At 47.8% G+C, this 17553-nt stretch overlaps 10 protein-coding genes across 10 annotated transcripts; 5 read left to right on the top strand and 5 right to left on the bottom strand.

The window, feature by feature from the left end:
• Nucleotides 1-1427: 1427 nt before the first annotated feature.
• On the bottom strand, nucleotides 1428-3284 carry N7484_001713 (uncharacterized protein; the record flags this gene model as incomplete). Its single annotated transcript, XM_057112133.1, has 7 exons — nucleotides 1428-2002; nucleotides 2062-2240; nucleotides 2308-2534; nucleotides 2777-2874; nucleotides 2949-3076; nucleotides 3139-3185; nucleotides 3258-3284. 7 exons carry the CDS (start codon nucleotides 3282-3284, stop codon nucleotides 1428-1430), a joined length of 1281 nt encoding a protein of 426 aa, XP_056976870.1.
• A 395-nt stretch (nucleotides 3285-3679) lies between these two features.
• N7484_001712 (U2 snRNP complex subunit HSH49) lies at nucleotides 3680-4850 on the top strand (the record flags this gene model as incomplete). The annotated part of the gene is made up of 3 exons (XM_057112132.1): nucleotides 3680-3699; nucleotides 3752-4127; nucleotides 4191-4850. 3 exons carry the CDS (start codon nucleotides 3680-3682, stop codon nucleotides 4848-4850), a joined length of 1056 nt encoding a protein of 351 aa, XP_056976869.1.
• A 534-nt stretch (nucleotides 4851-5384) lies between these two features.
• Nucleotides 5385-5808, bottom strand: N7484_001711 (DUF2015 domain-containing protein; the record flags this gene model as incomplete). The annotated part of the gene is made up of 2 exons (XM_057112131.1): nucleotides 5385-5704; nucleotides 5754-5808. 2 exons carry the CDS (start codon nucleotides 5806-5808, stop codon nucleotides 5385-5387), a joined length of 375 nt encoding a protein of 124 aa, XP_056976868.1.
• Nucleotides 5809-6084: 276 nt separating this feature from the next.
• Nucleotides 6085-6832, top strand: N7484_001710 (uncharacterized protein; the record flags this gene model as incomplete). Its single annotated transcript, XM_057112130.1, has 5 exons — nucleotides 6085-6136; nucleotides 6190-6284; nucleotides 6390-6413; nucleotides 6471-6595; nucleotides 6658-6832. The coding sequence occupies 5 exons, from the start codon at nucleotides 6085-6087 to the stop codon at nucleotides 6830-6832; spliced, it is 471 nt and encodes a 156-aa protein (XP_056976867.1).
• Nucleotides 6833-7728: 896 nt separating this feature from the next.
• N7484_001709 (malate dehydrogenase) lies at nucleotides 7729-9127 on the top strand (the record flags this gene model as incomplete). The annotated part of the gene is made up of 8 exons (XM_057112129.1): nucleotides 7729-7741; nucleotides 7792-7823; nucleotides 7884-7994; nucleotides 8065-8152; nucleotides 8212-8589; nucleotides 8645-8729; nucleotides 8782-8926; nucleotides 8987-9127. The coding sequence occupies 8 exons, from the start codon at nucleotides 7729-7731 to the stop codon at nucleotides 9125-9127; spliced, it is 993 nt and encodes a 330-aa protein (XP_056976866.1).
• Nucleotides 9128-9458: 331 nt separating this feature from the next.
• Nucleotides 9459-10210, bottom strand: N7484_001708 (trafficking protein particle complex subunit; the record flags this gene model as incomplete). The annotated part of the gene is made up of 4 exons (XM_057112128.1): nucleotides 9459-9590; nucleotides 9649-9738; nucleotides 9794-9911; nucleotides 9984-10210. The coding sequence occupies 4 exons, from the start codon at nucleotides 10208-10210 to the stop codon at nucleotides 9459-9461; spliced, it is 567 nt and encodes a 188-aa protein (XP_056976865.1).
• A 351-nt stretch (nucleotides 10211-10561) lies between these two features.
• Nucleotides 10562-12681, bottom strand: N7484_001707 (uncharacterized protein; the record flags this gene model as incomplete). Its single annotated transcript, XM_057112127.1, has 7 exons — nucleotides 10562-11027; nucleotides 11088-11313; nucleotides 11366-11471; nucleotides 11570-11886; nucleotides 11938-12009; nucleotides 12030-12269; nucleotides 12537-12681. 7 exons carry the CDS (start codon nucleotides 12679-12681, stop codon nucleotides 10562-10564), a joined length of 1572 nt encoding a protein of 523 aa, XP_056976864.1.
• A 290-nt stretch (nucleotides 12682-12971) lies between these two features.
• Nucleotides 12972-13459, top strand: N7484_001706 (DUF2423 domain-containing protein; the record flags this gene model as incomplete). The annotated part of the gene is made up of 3 exons (XM_057112126.1): nucleotides 12972-13155; nucleotides 13218-13259; nucleotides 13329-13459. 3 exons carry the CDS (start codon nucleotides 12972-12974, stop codon nucleotides 13457-13459), a joined length of 357 nt encoding a protein of 118 aa, XP_056976863.1.
• A 383-nt stretch (nucleotides 13460-13842) lies between these two features.
• las21 (mannose-ethanolamine phosphotransferase LAS21) lies at nucleotides 13843-16752 on the top strand (the record flags this gene model as incomplete). Its single annotated transcript, XM_057112125.1, has 6 exons — nucleotides 13843-14036; nucleotides 14089-14133; nucleotides 14183-14471; nucleotides 14546-14673; nucleotides 14734-16133; nucleotides 16196-16752. The coding sequence occupies 6 exons, from the start codon at nucleotides 13843-13845 to the stop codon at nucleotides 16750-16752; spliced, it is 2613 nt and encodes an 870-aa protein (XP_056976862.1).
• An 84-nt stretch (nucleotides 16753-16836) lies between these two features.
• Nucleotides 16837-17396, bottom strand: N7484_001704 (uncharacterized protein; the record flags this gene model as incomplete). Its single annotated transcript, XM_057112124.1, is given in 2 exon segments — nucleotides 16837-17189; nucleotides 17201-17396. 2 exon segments carry the CDS (start codon nucleotides 17394-17396, stop codon nucleotides 16837-16839), a joined length of 549 nt encoding a protein of 182 aa, XP_056976861.1.
• Nucleotides 17397-17553: the final 157 nt, after the last annotated feature.

Below are 17553 nucleotides of genomic sequence, written 5' to 3'. Positions count from 1 at the left end.
TTTATTATCTACTAAGATTTTTATAGGGTTATATGTAATTTACATTAGCTATCTATAGAATCTTATAACTCTCCCTCTACTTCTTTATATCCTTACGCTTCTAAATATATTAGATTTTAATATTTAATAATTATTAATAAAGGGACTAATAGCTGAACTTTTATTTTATATTATATTTTAGGTATTAAAAAGCTTATATAATCTTAAAGAGCTTTTTTATAATAATCTAGTAACTTTTTTATATATATTAAGGAAGCGACCTACTTATATCTTTACTATATCATAGGGGTTACTTAAAATATATTAAATCTAAGTTTCTATAATACTTATTATCTTATTCTATATAAAATATATATGAATTATTATTAGGTTATAATATTTTATAAGTATCCTATCCTAGACTAAATTTAGTACTTATTATTACTACTGTTAAGGAGTAACAAACTACATGCGCTACTATATATATTGGTCCTAGGCATATCAACCTTGAGGGTTGATATAGTGGTCTTTTTGGCTAAGCGGTACGATCATGTGACCTAGGAATGATCCGTAACAACTACTATCTAGTACTACCTAATAAAAGTCTACTCTATAGATCTAAGTCCGTGTAAGGCTAACTAGCAATAGTACGATTATGACTAAGACTTACAGACGAGCTCTGACGTATATATAAGCACTACTTTAAGCGATACTTTCTATGACTAGTTAGTACTGTGTAATACTTGAATCTTAGCTAAAATCTTCTTAAAGCTATATTATAATATAAAGGAATATTCTATACTTCTCTATTAAAAGCCTATTTGATTAAAGGTATAGATTAGGACTAATATCTTATATCTATTATCTAAAATTAATACTTAGATATAGTAAATTTGAAATATATAGATAAATAATAAAAAAGGATATTATTTAGTATATTATATTAAGACTAATGGTTATAAATTTTAGATAAGACTTAATAAAGTTTAGTAGATGGAATATATCAAGGATATTATGATTACGTCTAGAGTATAGGGCTCTATAACTTACTATAATATCACTTACAGCTTATATATGGTATTATGGTACTAGTAGATAACCTAGAGGCAAGTTAGATTAGGCCAATGAATTTTACTACTACTAGTAAATATAAGCGCATGTTAAGCTCTAGATGTAATAATCATTATTAATTGTATATTACTAACCCTTTAGCCTTAAATAGCTATATAGGTTCTATTCATAGATAGATAGATTTTAATATCATGTTTTTAGAGATAAAGGAATTATATTATATATATAATAAATTTATATATTTATTTAATTTGTTTGTTTATCCTTATCTGATGTTATTATATTCAATTAGAATTATACTTAAAACTATAAACTACAAAAACCAAAAAATTATAACCCAATAGCACAATATAACAGAGTCAAGGAAACCAAAATCCCTAATTTTTTGCGACTAAATTTGGTATCAAAATCTTCATATTCTCATACACCAGAAAGGTCACCCAAGTGCTTGGTAAAACACGTAGGAGATTAGGGCCTAGACCTTTATAGAAGCCAGATATTCCTTCACGAGCCCAGACCTGCATAATAGCATCGGTAGCACCACGATATAGAAGGTGGGCTTCATAGGTTTGTAACCGGGACCTTATCACCTGATATGGATATGTGGCACATCCAGCAAAGAGCTTCGAGAGGCTAGATAGGGCAAGGAAGTCCACGTTATCGAGTTTCCGTGCCTTGTTCTCATGGTCCTCGCTTAGAGGAGAAAAATTATGGAGCGGATGAGACCGTAGAACTTTCAATCGGTCATAAGCCATGAATTGAAGAGCGCCATGGCTGACCCCAAATAATGCAGGCACAAGGCCGCGATAGAAACCTGGTACGCCCTCGGTACGGTAAATATGCCTTATACCAGATGTGAAGGAAGCATAGGCACCGGGAGATTGGGAGCCTGTTGAAAGCATGCGGGTTTTAATGACCCAGATTGGGTTCGTCAGGAGAGATGTCAGGGCACCTGGAAACCGTGTTAGTTGAAACTGGAGGAAACCTTTTGAGGTATTTTGGTCTACCAACCAGCTGTGCCCGAAGCCAAAAAGTAATCAAAGGACGTGAGCGCCCAAGAGTTGCCTCGGTATATGGATATGCCATTCTTAAGGCTACCATAAAAGAGGAAATACAAAGCCCAGCTTGTGGAATTACCAATGAGGTTCGGAGCTAGTCCACGGTAGAAGGCGGCAAAGCCGCCTTCATACCTTGAGATATCACGGACAATGTACAATGAAGTGCCGAGACGAGATGTAGCATTGCGATCAACTAAACAATCCAGGAATGTTAGATGAAAGAAAGAAAACGGGTTGAAGAACGCGAATTATACCCTGGAGTCTGGTCTTTACCAGATCAAGTGGATGGAGGCAGAGCGTTGAGACCACCCCTGCAGTGAAACCCGCTACGGTCTCCACAAAGGATGACGACAAGCCATCTTGGCCCGTCATGAACCCTGCAAGCTCGAAGGATGAGATAGGAGGTAACGTAGTAGTATGTGAAGGCTGTAGTTGTTAAATTGGCCAACGTAATAGTTTTCGCGAGGTTTCCGCCGGTTTTCTGCCGCGGATGCGGAGAGGTAAGAGAAGAAGAACCAAGCGTCATAGATGGTCTAAGACGCAAGATTCAAATGATTTGAATTTCTACGGGAGACATGATGAATTGCACAAATCGATTTGATCGTCTTTAATAATACAGGGATTTACAGCCGGATGATAAGCCGACCGCATTATAGCCACGGAGTCACCCGAGGGCTACAAGCTCTCTTGGGAGGTATGAGGTCCTGTCTAGAGACCCTCCTGTCGAGATCCGGGCTTGTGAGTTTAAGCCAAGGGCGAGAACAACCTAACACTGGGTTAGATTCATGCCTGGAGGGGGGATGGCTGAGGGAGAATTCGAGCATGGTCGGGGATTTGAACGCAGAACATACTTGAACAGAGACGGCTTGGGTTCGCTGTAAGAGTAGCCTGTTTCCTTGAGATTAGTTGCGTCCCCTAAACAATGATAGCGACACGTACCCAGGTAGATAATAAGAGGCAAGTAGCCGCTGATCACCAGATTAGTTCGGTCGCCGATGAATTGAACAGTTCAAGGCGAGTAACGACTCACTAGTGAATCGCAACGCGAGAGACATCAATGACCTTGGAAACACGTTCCTATAGGAATGAAATTAAAATATTAGCATTCTTGGAGAGGATTCATAATCAGGTTCTATGGTTGTAACCAACCTTGGTCTCTTCGGAGAATTGAACCATGTTGGCGGTAGGAAGGATGGCGCGACGAATCAAAGAGAAATCAGAGAAGTGAAAGAAAAAGACAGAATCCAAAAGAATTTGGCAAAGTCTTGTAACTCAAACTCGATGGATAAGGCGGATGGAACAAGAGGAGGGAGAAGAAAGACGTGGTTGCGGGAGAGAGAGAGAGGGAGAGAGCGTTCAGAAGTTTTCGGCGCGGAACATGATTCAAGATTGAGCTTCCTCTCCTCCTTTCAACCACCTAAGTCCCCTCTACCTTACCACTTCACACCCCCCAGTCTTATTACTTTACTTCACTCAGATTTACCTTTTCAATTTCATTCCAATAATACTTTGCACCTGGAACCTTGAACATTCCTGTCTCACTGACGGCCTTTTCCTAACTCGTTGGCGCTATGTCAGGCGCAAGGCATTGGTAAGATCTTCCTAGACTCCGGCGCTGGGATCTCGTGGCTAACTAGGCACAGGGAACAGGACAAGGAGGCTACTGTATATATTGGAAACCTCGATGAACGCGCCTCAGATAGTCTAGTATGGGAGCTCATGCTCCAGGCCGGGCGCATCGTGAATGTTCACTTGCCTAAAGACCGTGTCACCCAGTCACACCAAGGGTACGGCTTTGTGGAGTTCATTAGTGAAGAAGATGCAGAGTACGCCTCAAGGATTATGAATGGAATTCGTCTTTTTGGAAAACCAATTCGCGTGAACAAGGCGTCCGCCGACAAACAGAAGTCTGTGGAGATTGGCGCGGAGCTCTTCGTTGGCAACCTCGATCCCATGGTCACTGAGCAAGTTCTTTATGATACATTCAGCCGCTTTGGAAACCTTATCAATCTTCCCAAGGTTAGAGATATCTTCTGTTTAGAGTGAAAACGTGTGTTCAGAACAAGCTGACTGGGATCATAGATCGCTCGCGACGACAATAATTTGTCCAAAGGTTATGGTTTTGTGTCATTCGCCGATTTTGAGTCTTCTGATGCTGCGATTGCCAATATGAACGGCCAATATCTGATGAACAAGCAAGTCTCGGCGCAGTACGCTTACAAGAAGGACGGTAAAGGAGAGAGACATGGCGACGAAGCAGAACGAATGTTAGCTGCGCAGGCTCGGAAGCACAATGTTCGACCGCCAACCCAGCAGGCTCCGTCGGCTTTCCTCGGGACTGGTCCGGGTGCTGCACCGCCTACAATCCCAAATGGCGATGGTTCTCGACCGGTGAGCACCGTGCCCCAGGCATCTGATCCTAGCATGAGTCGACCTATGTCCATGGGTTACCAAAGCGTGCCCCCTCCACAAACCCGGCCTAGCCCGTCTGCTTCATCATTGACTACCCCGCCGCCTGGCTTACCTGCCCGCCCGCCGCCATCTCAAGCTGGATATGGAGGTCCTCAATCCTTCCTTCCTCCTGGGTTCAATGGCACAGGCCAGCAACCATCCTTTGCACCACAGAGTGCGCCGCCGCCTGGATTCGCCCCACCAGGCTTTGGACCGCCGACAGGTGCACCTGGTGCACCGCCTCCGCTGCCACCAGGGTTTCAGCAATCGGGGTATGGAGGGGGCCGATGAATATCATCGGTCTGACCAGCATTAATCCATTCCTCCATCTTCTTTGCTCTTCTCCAACCGAGTGTCTATTCACATTACCATGGCACTTGGGAGTACGATCGAGTGATCCACACGAGAATGTTCTTAATCCCTTGATGGAATGCTTCCTTTCCCTTCGGCTTATGGAGAAATGGGTTGCACTTTTACCTAGAATTATGAGTCGTGAGAGTGAAGCTAGGAGGCACAAGCATATCTCCTTTAAAGTGACCATACGTTACACACAGATCGCAATTCTATCTAATGTCGGGCGAATCGCAGAAAAGACAAGGGAGACAAAGAGACAGAGAGCTTAGTTAATGAAAACAGAGATTTGCCACGCTCTGGACCAAGCCTGAATGGACGTTAAAACAAAGGATGTTGATACCACCATTATCTCTTCGCTGGGGAGTGTAGACTTGGGAGATGCATCGGCAGGCATGGAAGCACCAAGCGGGGAAACAGACAGAAAGAAAAATAGACGTCAAGATCTGACTTGTAGTAGATGCGTCGCGCGACTCAAGAAAACGAAACGAACTTGGGATCCCGGGGGCGACCGTCGGGTCCGATATTATTACTTGCGAACCGCTGTTCCGTATAGATGCGCCGGGCTTCATCAAAATCCACCTTGCGGCTCTTCATGATCCTTCGGACTTCTTGCTTTGCTCTTTGGTCTAGGCCTGCTCTGGAGTCCCCGTCGGCGAGGTTAGCTGTGATATCGAAATGCGAGGAACTCAGGCCTGCTTCCAGATCCCCGGTGAAGCTGGAGGGGAGGCGATCGTAGATATAATCTGGGACCGGCAGTAGAGGGATCCATCGGGATCTGGTGAGGTACAGCGCTGGAGAGGTCAGTTACCAGATCTGGACCAAGAGAGAAGTGGAGCCTACCTGTGCCGAAGATGATTACGGAGAATAAGAGCGCATAAAAAAGAGTGTAGGTCATGGTGGACAAGATCAGTGGATCGCGCAGTTGGATCTACGCTTCAAAGAGAGAATCAGCGACCACGGATCCGAAGGGATCTTGCATTCGTCATCGTTGTATTGGGGCCTATTCTATAAGGCGGCAACAGATCGACAATCGTCATTTCATGCCCGATATATGAGGCATTCAGTCTATACCGGAAATGGCGGGCTTAGCGAGGCTCATGGAAAGCTTCACACACCAAAACTCACGGGCCTTGGAATCATTCTCAATCCCTTTGAACTCCAATCCGTCATCATGGCCGCCGAACGTACCAATGTCTCCAATGACCTGATCTGGCAGATCGCCCGTATGTTTTTCTCCCCTCGAAATTTTGTCGGAGGCTGATCCGCTGGAGAACAGGCAACCAGAACGCTTATCTGGTCCGCCGCAACACCGGTGGTGGCTCCCAGCTCTCCCGGGACCCCCTCAACCTGGTCAACAAGCACTCTTTCAAGGTATGGAGTGGATTTTTCATGCGCCACAATTCTATTTTTTTTTTTTGGTGGTAGCTACTTTGTTGGAATCGCGGACTGACCCAAGCTTCTTATCGTTATTTTTAGTACGCCGGCTTTGTCAACAACAAGGTATGAATTTCTGCGACTTTACAAGCTACCTTACCGGTCCTAATCCCCTCTTCTCAGGCTATCGGTGTCCAGGGTGCTGAGGATGGTGGTGTTACCGTGATCACCAAGAAGCCCAGCAAGCCCCAGCAGCCTCGCCAGGCCGAGGTCACCGTCAACTACGGCCCCAAGACCTCCACCCGCAAGTGAGCAGACCATATGCATTAGGCCATTTGTCTTCTAGGGGGGCGATACTGATCAGATACAGGATCTACAAGGGTGTTGCTGCCAAGACTGCCCTGAACGGTTACCGTGCCGATCTCCGCGAGGAGGCCGTTGCCCGTGTCAGCGCCATCCGCCGCTCGCAGAAGCCCAAGAAGGAGACCCCCGCCCGCAAGCCCCGTAGCGTCAAGGCCCGTCAGGCTGCCGAGAAGGACGAGTAAATCCGTCCTCCAAAAAAGCAAATGCGTGAAAGACTGGGAGAGCGCAGGTTGGGACGAATCCAATTGGCGTTTGGAGACCGCCATCATGCTGGATAATATCAGTGAGGGCGTGTAAACTAGTGACCTTTCCTGGGAAAGGAGTACTGTTCTCTAATTCTTCTTATTTTCTCTCCACTTTTGAAAAAATGCGGGAAGCTGGAGAAGCGCAAACCAATGAAAGACCAATAAATTCTTCCATCATCACCATTCCAAGTCAGTTTTTATCGGGATACGGCGGAAAAGGTCTCAACCTCCCGGGATGTAGATGCAATCCGACAACAGACTAACCGACGGGCCGAATGTATACGCATTTGAGCCTCGGGTCTGGACCAGTGGGGAAACAGAGGAATGATGTCGTTCCGTGACGTACGAACAACCCCAGTCCCGCCTTTTCCCGAACCTGGCGGAGAAGAATTCACGACGAGAATCATCGGATAGGAGTTCGGGTGCGAATAAGTTGATACATGGAGAAAAACACGTGAGGTACGTGGGATGTGAATCAAGTCCAGTCTAAACCTACTTGAGGCACCGGTATAGAGTGGGAGAAACCTTCGATGGGGAATCTGTTTTCGTTCACGACCACCTTCTTCACGGTGCATTGATTTTATAATGTATATGGTCGACCTTCAGTAGTGTCTGCTGTAATATATGAGTTTTCCAAATCAAACACCAATAATACTGAGTCTATACCTAGTTCCAAGGGTCCCACTTGGTCAATTCCGGGGTTCCTGACCTTCGTACCTTGCCCCTCTTTCACATTCTCCCCCCACCCACCATATTAAACCAACCTTCCCCCCTTCTTCCACCGTCAATTTTCCCTTCATCTTCTTCATACTCCCTCATACACACCCTTCATAATGGTTAAAGCTGGTAAGTTTGTTTCTTGACTGGTCTTTGATCATTTCATTAATCATCTTCAGTTGTTCTTGGTGCCTCTGGTGGCATTGGCCAGGTAAGTTCGTTCCGTTGGTTTCACCCCCCAGACTGGACTGTGCTAATAATTGTGGAATAGCCTCTCTCCCTTCTGCTGAAGGCATCCCCCTTGATTGACGAGCTTGCCCTATACGATGTGGTCAACACCCCCGGTGTTGCTGCTGACCTCTCTCACATTTCTTCTGTGGCCGTATGCTTTCCCTTTCCCGCACTACCCCTCTCGGAAAACCCCATGCTGACAGAACTCCTTGGTCCCACAGAAAATCACCGGCTACCTCCCCAAGGATGATGGCCTGAAGCACGCTCTGACTGGCGCTGACATTGTGGTCATCCCGGCTGGCATTCCCCGTTAGTTATCTCTTCATGAGAACCTGAAGACAACGGGCAAGCAACTAACAATCTTGCAGGCAAGCCCGGTATGACTCGTGATGACCTTTTCAAGATTAACGCTGGAATTGTCCGTGACCTGGTGAAGGGCATTGCTGAGCACAGCCCCAAGGCGTTCACTCTGGTCATCTCCAACCCCGTCAACTCCACCGTCCCTATTGCTGCCGAGGTCCTCAAGGCCGCCGGTGTCTTTGATCCCAAGCGCCTCTTCGGTGTGACCACTCTGGATGTGGTTCGTGCCGAGACCTTCACTCAGGAGTTCTCGGGCCACAAGGACCCCTCTAAGGCTACCGTGCCGGTCATTGGTGGCCACTCCGGCGAGACCATTGTCCCCTTGTTCAGCAAGGTTTCCCCAAGCTTCGAGATCCCCGCGGACCGTTATGAGAAACTGGTCAACCGTACGTGGCGACACCCTCCTCCATTGCCTAGTGTATTCACTGATCTTTCCTACAGGCGTTCAGTTTGGCGGTGACGAGGTCGTTCAGGCTAAGGATGGTGCCGGTTCCGCCACCCTATCCATGGCCTTTGCTGGCTTCAGGTATAGGTCAACCCTTTTTCCTCATCAAATTACACCACTAAACTCAATATAGATTTGCCGAGGCTGTGATCAAGGCTGCCAAGGGTGAGAAGGGCATTGTCGAGCCTACCTTCGTCTACCTGCCCGGTGTTGCCGGTGGTGAGGCCATTGCCAAGGCTACTGGCGTTGACTTCTTCTCTACCCCTGTGGAACTAGGCGTAAGTTATCGCCTATTCCCCAACATCACAGAACGTTCTTACTAAACACCTTTTGAATAGGTCTCTGGCGCTGAGAAGGCCATCAACATCCTGGACGGTGTTACCGAGCGGGAGCAAGAGCTTCTCAAGGCCTGTATTGCCGGACTTAAGGGAAACATTGAAAAGGGTGTCGAATTCGCCAAGAACCCACCACCAAAGTAATACTGCACCTTCCCAACCTATTTGCCGAAACCCCATCGGCTTTCCTCATCCCCAAGGAAGAGCATTGCTAACCCATGGTCATCGTGGAAAGATAGGCTTTAATCGTGATATGAGATTATGAAAGAGATTGAAGGTCGTCCTGATGTGGTCAGACTAGCTTTTCACTCGCAATAATAGCAGAGGTCAAACAATGAATCTAGGCTCAGCCAACCGCATTTGTCTAATGTCCTTAGTCTTACAGGGTAGTTCGTAAGAAAGCTCATGGCGTTCATGGAGATTTGCCCTATGCCCAGGCCAGCTGGGGCAAGGAAGTGAAACCAGGAGGTTTTGATCATGGTCGAGCCTGGACCGTTTTGATCTGAAATGTTGCCCCTGGAAGATCTGATGTCTCCGCTTGCACCGTAGTGTTGATGCCCAAATTCGCCAATGCACCACGAATGATCCCGCACGGGAACCATAGATACTGAAATCAAGTCGGGTCAGCCAGGTCTACGGGATCAAGGGAGCTAAGCTGTTCATACCGCCTGTGCCATGGATATGGCCTCGCCTCGCGCCGTCATACTCATTCGCGCAAAAGGCCGGAATGCGCTATCGGTTAAGACGTAGACTCCCTGTTCCAAGTTCACATCAGCGTACACGCCCCGATAAATTCTGGGTCGAACATACTCGGTGGTTGGTTTTCAGATTATCCACCTGTTTCCTGAATAGCACAGTCCATAAATCCTTGCAAAGAAACTTGATGACATCGAGATTATCGGTAAAGCGAGGACGATCACGGGAGAACCTGCGGCCAAGGTTAGTGACCAATCAACATTTCCATCGGCACGTCCTTTGTAGACGTGGCGAGAGTTTTCACCTTTCTGCCAGACCCTGTCCTACCCGATACCCTAATGATTCCAAGCGAAAGTATGTGGTCTCCCGAACCTCCTCCTCCTCGGGTCCGTTTTCGTCAGTTGAAAGCTCCTTGGCCAGACGTTCAGCCATTGGGACCAGCTCAATGAGAAGAAAGTCGAAGCAGGAGGAGCTGAGTGCCCGAGCATTCGGATCAGAGACATTCAGCGAAGCTGATGCATCAAAAGACATGGTGATGAGGATTGGTGAGACTGGTGAGAATGGTGAAATTGGGGGGAAGTTGGTGAGGGGTGGATTTGGCCAAAAATGGAGAAGGCGGAGTGTTTTCTTCTCTAGTCGGACATTTGATTTCACTAGAATCTGTCTTCCTTCCACGCATTGGTTTTAATCATCATCATAACAAGACTATTGGGAATGATATAATAAAAAAATAATCATGTTCTGCATTCCCTAAAAAGTAAAGAACATTCCGAACAAAGATCCCCAAGACCACGCCAAAACACCATGTGGCATGTATGCGAAAACATTCGGGGCAGATGGAAACTAGAATAATAGAGTAGAGGGCATAAAATGAGGATGCAGCTAGTGCGATGGAGGATAAGACCGGCCACTGAGAGGACTGCTGGCAACGGGTTGGTGGGGATCTTGCGATGAAATTCCTCGCACTGCAAAGCTCAATGCTGGTCGTTTCAGCGGGGGGGCAGGAGATTCATCGTCGTCATCATCACTACCGGTCAGATCGATAAATTGGCTGACAGAGCGCTTCTTGCTGGACACACGAGCCATGGAGGACGGAGTGGACGTTTCTCGGGACTGAGCAGGTGTCCGCTCCAGTAGGGTACTAGAAAGCATGGGCTCCTGCTTCACTGCACCGTCCCCCGACTCGCTAATCTCAATCAGATCATCGTCATCGTAATCATCCGTTCCTGGAGTCACTCCACCCAGCTTCACGGTCTCTGAGTTATCGAGCTTAGACCATGCGCCGCTTGGCTCCACAACGACTTGGTCCACCTCGGAGTCGGTGGACTGAAGGATTTCGTCCACATATCTGTCCAGATAAGTCAGCAAATGAACTATCGCTTACGAAAAATTCACGGTCGTATCTTACTGGTCTACCTGTAAAGACTCAAAACTGGTTGACTTGGCACATACGGGACAGGTCCAGGTCGGTGCTTGTTTCTGTAATTGCAGAAAAGAGGATGCATCGAAGCATTGATTGTGAGTGCATACCACGGAGCGACAAGGGACCTGGATGCGTAGGGTTGATAGGGGACATTTAAGAGACATGATGCTCGAGGTGGCGACAATGTCAGAGTCATCCGCGCGGTTTTTCACTATAGTATCAGTTAGAAACAAGAAAAGACCGCCCTTACAGTCACCACTTACTCTCTCGTAGCACCTGCTCCTTGGAGATAAGCTTGCGTGATTTTAATTTAGCAACAAGCTCCTCTACCGGGTGTTGCTTAACCATGTTGGCAAGCACAAAGAATTTCTGATCAGATTGTTAGCAGTCAGATATTTCCTCGATCTGCAGAACGCGCTCAACTTCCGCCTCCCCCTCTGCGGCCTTATATACTCAAGCAGGCTTACCTTTTGGGTCAATGCATAAGTCATTACAATGTTATTCGGGTAATTGGCCTTCTTGCGTAAATAGCTCGTCACATCTGCAGGCTGCGTGGTGCCGGGTTTATTCTTCAGACCCCGCAAATTGGCTTTGACTTCGTCCAGATTCGCTTTCAGCTCCACTTGGTGGGGGAATGCGATATCCGACTTGGTATACTGTTTGAGCCCCGAGTCGGCTGTACAGTAGACCATCACCCGTATATTGGCATCTTTTTCCAAGTCGGCAATGTGGGATTGAGAAAGAAAAATCTTGAGTTCTACACTATCCCTGGTTTGTTCGCGAACTGGCCAATATCAGAAGCCAAGTCTGATTCAAAGGGCATGGAAGGACTTACCCTTGCATTCCACGACCGGTGTGAGAGATTTTATAACTGTGAAAAAGGGACTCTCTTTGAAGCCAATCGGACCTGGGTGAACCGTCAGTCACTGAGAAAATCACGGTAGGCGTTGTTTACCGAACCAGAAGGATGGGGATGAGGTGACATGGAGCCACTCAATGCAATTTGCGGTTGGGAGGCCGATGGCTGTGAGATAGGCGGATGTTGAAACTGGGGATTGGGGTTGGCCTGGAAGACCGTAGATCCAGGCAGGCCGGTCTGAAGAATGCGATGTCTTAGGGTATCATATCGGATGCTGTTTCCTTCTGAATGGCAAAGACGTTCCAGATCTGAAATTTTGATAGCAACGGTCAGTACTGCGGATGATGTATTCAATTTTGATATAGATATGGTGATTTTTGAAAGCAATTACCATGCTAACTCATAAGCGAGCCAAATAGATAGGGAGATAGAGAGAAAGAGGAGAATGAGAAAGAGAAAAAGAGAGAGAGAAAGAGAGAGAGAGAGAGAGAGCGCGCGAGAGGGAGGGCGCGCGCGTGTGGGTGTGGGTGGGGGACGGAGAGGGAATAGAGGCAGAAACAAAGGGATAAACTGACAATCAATGATGCGCACTTGTACTGCTGCCTTCAAGCCCGATACTGGGAGACCCTCATTTCGTAGTAGATCTTTCAATTGCGGCAGTGTCAGGGTCTTGATGAGGTTCACCAAGTTGGGAAGCTCGGAGGATTGGCCGGACGCCATCGCGTCCTGAAGAAAAGAAAGGCCTCAGGTAAGATGTACCAGACCAGATATAAGCGATATACAGAGATGCATGTCAATCGACTCTCAAGCTGCAGACCTGCAACTAGAGAGAGTCGAGTCTCGAACTTTTGTCGTCGCAACTTGGGAGGTTTGTGAGGAGATGACATAAGACAGGGTATCGGCGATAAGGAAAAAGGGAAAAAAAAAAAAAAACTTACTTAACCATCTTTACCCCAGTTCTCTTATCATTTCTTTCTACCTTCACCTTTCTTCCGTCATCATTTTTCAAAATGGCCAAGAGTATCCGAGCCAGTGTCTCCAAGCGCAATCGTGCCAATCTGCGCAAAAAGGTGTTTGGCCCCGTCGTTGACGCCCGCACTGAACGACTTGCCGCCAAACTCCAAGAACTTGCATCGCAACCTCGCCCTAAGGCCCCCGAAAATTCAAATATGGAATCGAACTCAGATGACTCTGGTATGTTGAACGGTTGACCTGGAGTTTTCGCTTTCAGAGATCTTTGCTAATCTTTTTGGCAGCCGGTCAAGGCTCAGATGCTAAAGCAGCCCCCGCTGATGAAGGTACGCAAGGAGCTACTCTGGTGGTTTAGGGCTTGGAAATAATGGAAATAACTAATTGTTCATCTCTAGCCATGGATATTGACGTCAAATCTTCCAAGAGACACCAGAAAGGACGGGTGCAGAAGAGCAAGAAGCCCCGCAACAACATCGTGTTTAAAGCTCATCCGTCCAAGGCGAAGAAAGGCCCGAAGAGAAAGTGAAACAATGCTGCCAGTAAAGAGTTATGAAGGTATCTAGTGGGAGGCCTGTGACATAAGAGCTAGGGACAGAATTGGGTGAAACTTGGAGTTAGGGAGTCTGAAGTGCAAATCATACGCCGTTGGTTTACTTTTTTCTATTTTTTTTTTAATCTTTGATTCTTTTCACCCTCCTGTTTCCCTCGTGCATTGTTCCTATCTGAAATACATCAATATATACATATACACATACTATATACTACTTCCTGATGGTTCGTTTGATCACATGTTTTGTGGCGATAGAATCCCATATCGATAACCCAAAGGCGGTGTAGTCGCCAATCATTGTAAACATCATCGCGTCCTCTCCTTTCCGAACGTGCTACGAGGCCCTTCGAGTGTATGCAATGGCAATCGTTCCAGGTCGGTGGGCAACTGTACTCGCCAATCTCCTGGTGCCGCTGGGCATTCTCACTTTTTCCACCGGGTTTTTCCCCTATAAACCACTACTCCCGGGTCTAGCTATTTTCGATGAGACCGACTTCGATGTCTCGCCAGTCTTTGACAAGGTTATCTTTATGGTGGTAGATGCGCTAAGGAGGTATGAATTGAAATGTATTAGATAAAAACCGCTTGCTAAGCATGTATCTTAGTGATTTTGTCTACTCAAATGATTCCGAGTTCTTGTTCACACAAAGGTTAGGCGTGTGATCTCTCTGAAGAAGCTGAAAGTTGACTCTGGAGCAGTCTGATTCGAGCGGGTGCTGTGCTGCCTTTTACTGCCCATGCTAGTTCTCCGACGGTGACCATGCCACGGTTGAAAGCAATGACCACAGGGTCTGTCCCTTCGTTCCTGGACGTGATCCTGAATATCGCCGAGTCAGATACCACATCGACTCTCGCATATCAGGACACCTGGCTCGCTCAGCTGAGGGCTCGAGGAGATCGGCTTGTCATGTATGGCGATGATACGTGGCTTAAACTATTCCCGGGGATGTTCGAGCGATCGGATGGAACCACAAGCTTCTTTGTCTCTGTCAGTAAATTCCCTCCATGACTCACTACCGAAGCCTTCAAACTGAGACCCCCGCTCCCCTTCCCCCATCGTAGGACTTTGTGGAAGTAGATCAAAACGTGACGCGCCATGTTCCCACTGAGCTTGCGGAAAGCGATTGGTCCGCCCTGGTCATGCATTACTTGGGTCTCGATCACATTGGCCACAAAGCAGGCCCGAGAAGGTAATACCCTCCTATGCTTGTCATCTTATCCTCAAACCAATATGCCTGACACTCGACTAGCCCATTCATGGCATCCAAGCAGCAGGAAATGGATGCTGTAGTGAAAGATATTTATACGGCGATGCAGCAAGAGCCACATCTCCAGTCCACACTTTTCGTCTTGTGTGGCGATCATGGCATGAATGATGCTGGGAACCATGGGGGCTCATCCGCGGGTGAAACGTCTCCCGCATTATTGTTCCTCTCGCCAAAGTTCGAAGCAATGGGTCATACGTTGGAAAGCCCCGTGGAAGCCTCCGACGATTTCCAGTACTACCGGTCGGTTGAACAAGCAGATATCACTCCAACTCTAGCTGGCCTTCTCGGCCTACCGATCCCGTTGAACAGCTTGGGGGTGTTTATTCCCGAGTTTCTGAACTTGTGGGAATCCGGTACGTATCTGCTTCATGGCGGAGGTAAACTGGCGGACCATGCTGAATACGATTTCTCACCAGAGTCACAAAAACTAGACATCTTACGTCGCAATGCTCGGCAATTACTAAATACGGTCAAGGCTACTTTTCCAGGTGTTTCATTCGACCCAGAGGACATTGCCTCAAGCTGCTCCCATGGTGCAGTCTCTGGTATTGAAGGCGCTCAGTGTGCGTGGTCCCAGATCCACCAACTTTCCCGTGTACCGTTGGGGGAGAATGCATTCGCCGTTCTCGGTCCCGCTTTACAGCGATTCTCGCGCAATGCGCAAGATGTGATGAGCAGCACTGCTAGTGACTATAATGTTTCCCGACTTGGTCTAGGGTTGTTGATCACAGGCGTCGCGGCGTTGATTGTTTTCCCAGCTGTGTACCAAGACTGTGCCCAATCTGCTTACACGGGCGGGTTTCTAGCATTCCTGGTGGTGGGGTATGGTGGTATGATGTTTGCGAGTAGTTATGTTGAAGAAGAGCAGCAGTTCTGGTATTGGATCTGCTCGGGGTGGATTTTTTATCTACACATCAGATCGACCCGCTCTCCGCGCACGCACCGCGGTGCATTCAATTGGAGCAGCATAGCCACGCTGGGACTGATCGTGTCCCAGCGGATCCTTCGACGGTGGAATCAAACTGGCCAAAAGTTTACGGCCGAGCCAGACATCGCTCGCAGTTTCCTGCCTCGACATCCTCTGTGTCTGTGGGCGTTGGTGATCCTCACATACGTCGATGCCGGCAGGGGTCTGTTTCTGAGCTTGCCGACACGGTTCCTACGAGTGGCTGTCTTGGTCCTGCCAGCCCTGGCTTTCATGTTCAAATTGAGCTTTGTGGCAAATGACTCGCCCGAACTGCTGGCCGACTCCTTTTTATCATGGACGGAAAAGTCGCTAGATATCATGCCATTGGTTTTACAGGCTAGACTCGTCTTTGGAGGGGTTGTATGTTGTATTCTTGTGGCAATTGCCACGTCAAGTCGGTCGAAGACAGCGCCCGGTAAGATATTGACTCGCTTTTTCCCCCCTGGCACTCGTGGAGAGGATTCTGACCTAAATCAGGAGCGTCTAACAAGCTTGCCCACGAGGCGCTTAATTTGTTCCTGATGACGCAGTCCAGAGCCACCAACATTCCAGCCTTTCTTGTGTTTCGCATCCAAGCCCTCATTTTGGTCCCGATGAATTTGAGTGGGGTTGAGGTGACCGTTGTGACGCTAATGATGCAGTACATGACTTTCTTTGCGTTTGGTGGATCGAACGCGATATCTTCCGTGGATTTGTCCAGCGCCTACAACGGAGTCGGCAGCTATAGCGTGTTCATGGTGGGACTTCTGACCTTTGTGAGCAACTGGGCAGGCCCCATCTGGTGGGTTTCGATGGGTCATCTACTCCGATCGCGAAAGAATATAGGATCCCATAAGCCGGCCGCGTTGCTCACTTTTCACACAGCTATGTCCCTGGTCTCGGTGATGGCGGCCTGTACGGCTTTGCGAACCCATCTGTTCATCTGGACCGTCTTCTCCCCGAAATACCTGTATTCCATAGCGTGGGCAACGGCCAACCATGTTCTGGTAAATCTGCTCGGTGGAGTTGGCCTTGCTACTCTTTGGAAGCGATAATAAGTCGTTTAATCAATCAAGCCATAGACATAATTCCAAGTCATAAAATTCCGTGGCCCAGCCCAGTAAGCAAGAGACGCCACTTTAAAAGAGACCACTGAAAAGATCATCAATGGCATCTTTCTTGCGTTTGGTGGTCTTGGGCTTGGCAGCCTTCTTCTTCACAGACTTCGTCCTGGAGGGCTGACTCGGTTCAGGCAGCGCATCATCGCGACGAATACGCTCTCCCCGGTCCTCGACCGGGATCGGAGCAGTCGCTTTCTTGCTTGTCAGCCGAGCTCGCGATTTGAGCTTCCGATCGGCCCCAGTGGCCTTGGCCAGACGTGCCAAAGCGGCCAGAAGCGCGATCCCTAGTGTCGCGAATTGGTTCTCAGCGACCACCGTGGAAAATGCTCTGTTCGGGTCAATACCTGTCTCCTTCAGGTCTAGAGATGAACCTACTGGTAACATCGGGGTATTAGATGCATGGCGAGATGCTGCTGGTAGCGCTCGACTGCGGCCGAGTCCAAGGATCCGAGATCCAATGTGGTACGCTTTAAAGTTGACAGCCATTTCCACCATTTAGCCCTCTGGTGTTGATTCTTATTGCGATGATATATCAGATGCAGGACAGTATGGACTGCCGATATTTCGTGGTGGTCCATGATGGGGAAAAAATGATAAGTGAAAGGTGAATTGATCAAAGTCCGGGGAAATTTAAATTTGCGGGCCCCACAATTGGGATAAAGTCTGATTATTAACGTCTACACGGGTTGAAAAGCCACAGAACGCGATCAATTCACATAATAAAGTTAAGAACAA

This window comes from Penicillium longicatenatum (genome assembly GCF_028827895.1).
Source record: "Penicillium longicatenatum strain IBT 33135 chromosome Unknown contig_1_segment0_segment0, whole genome shotgun sequence".
Lineage (NCBI taxonomy): Eukaryota > Fungi > Ascomycota > Eurotiomycetes > Eurotiales > Aspergillaceae > Penicillium > Penicillium longicatenatum.
Note: the sequence above shows the minus strand (reverse complement) of the source record. Positions and strands in the feature narration are given on the sequence as shown.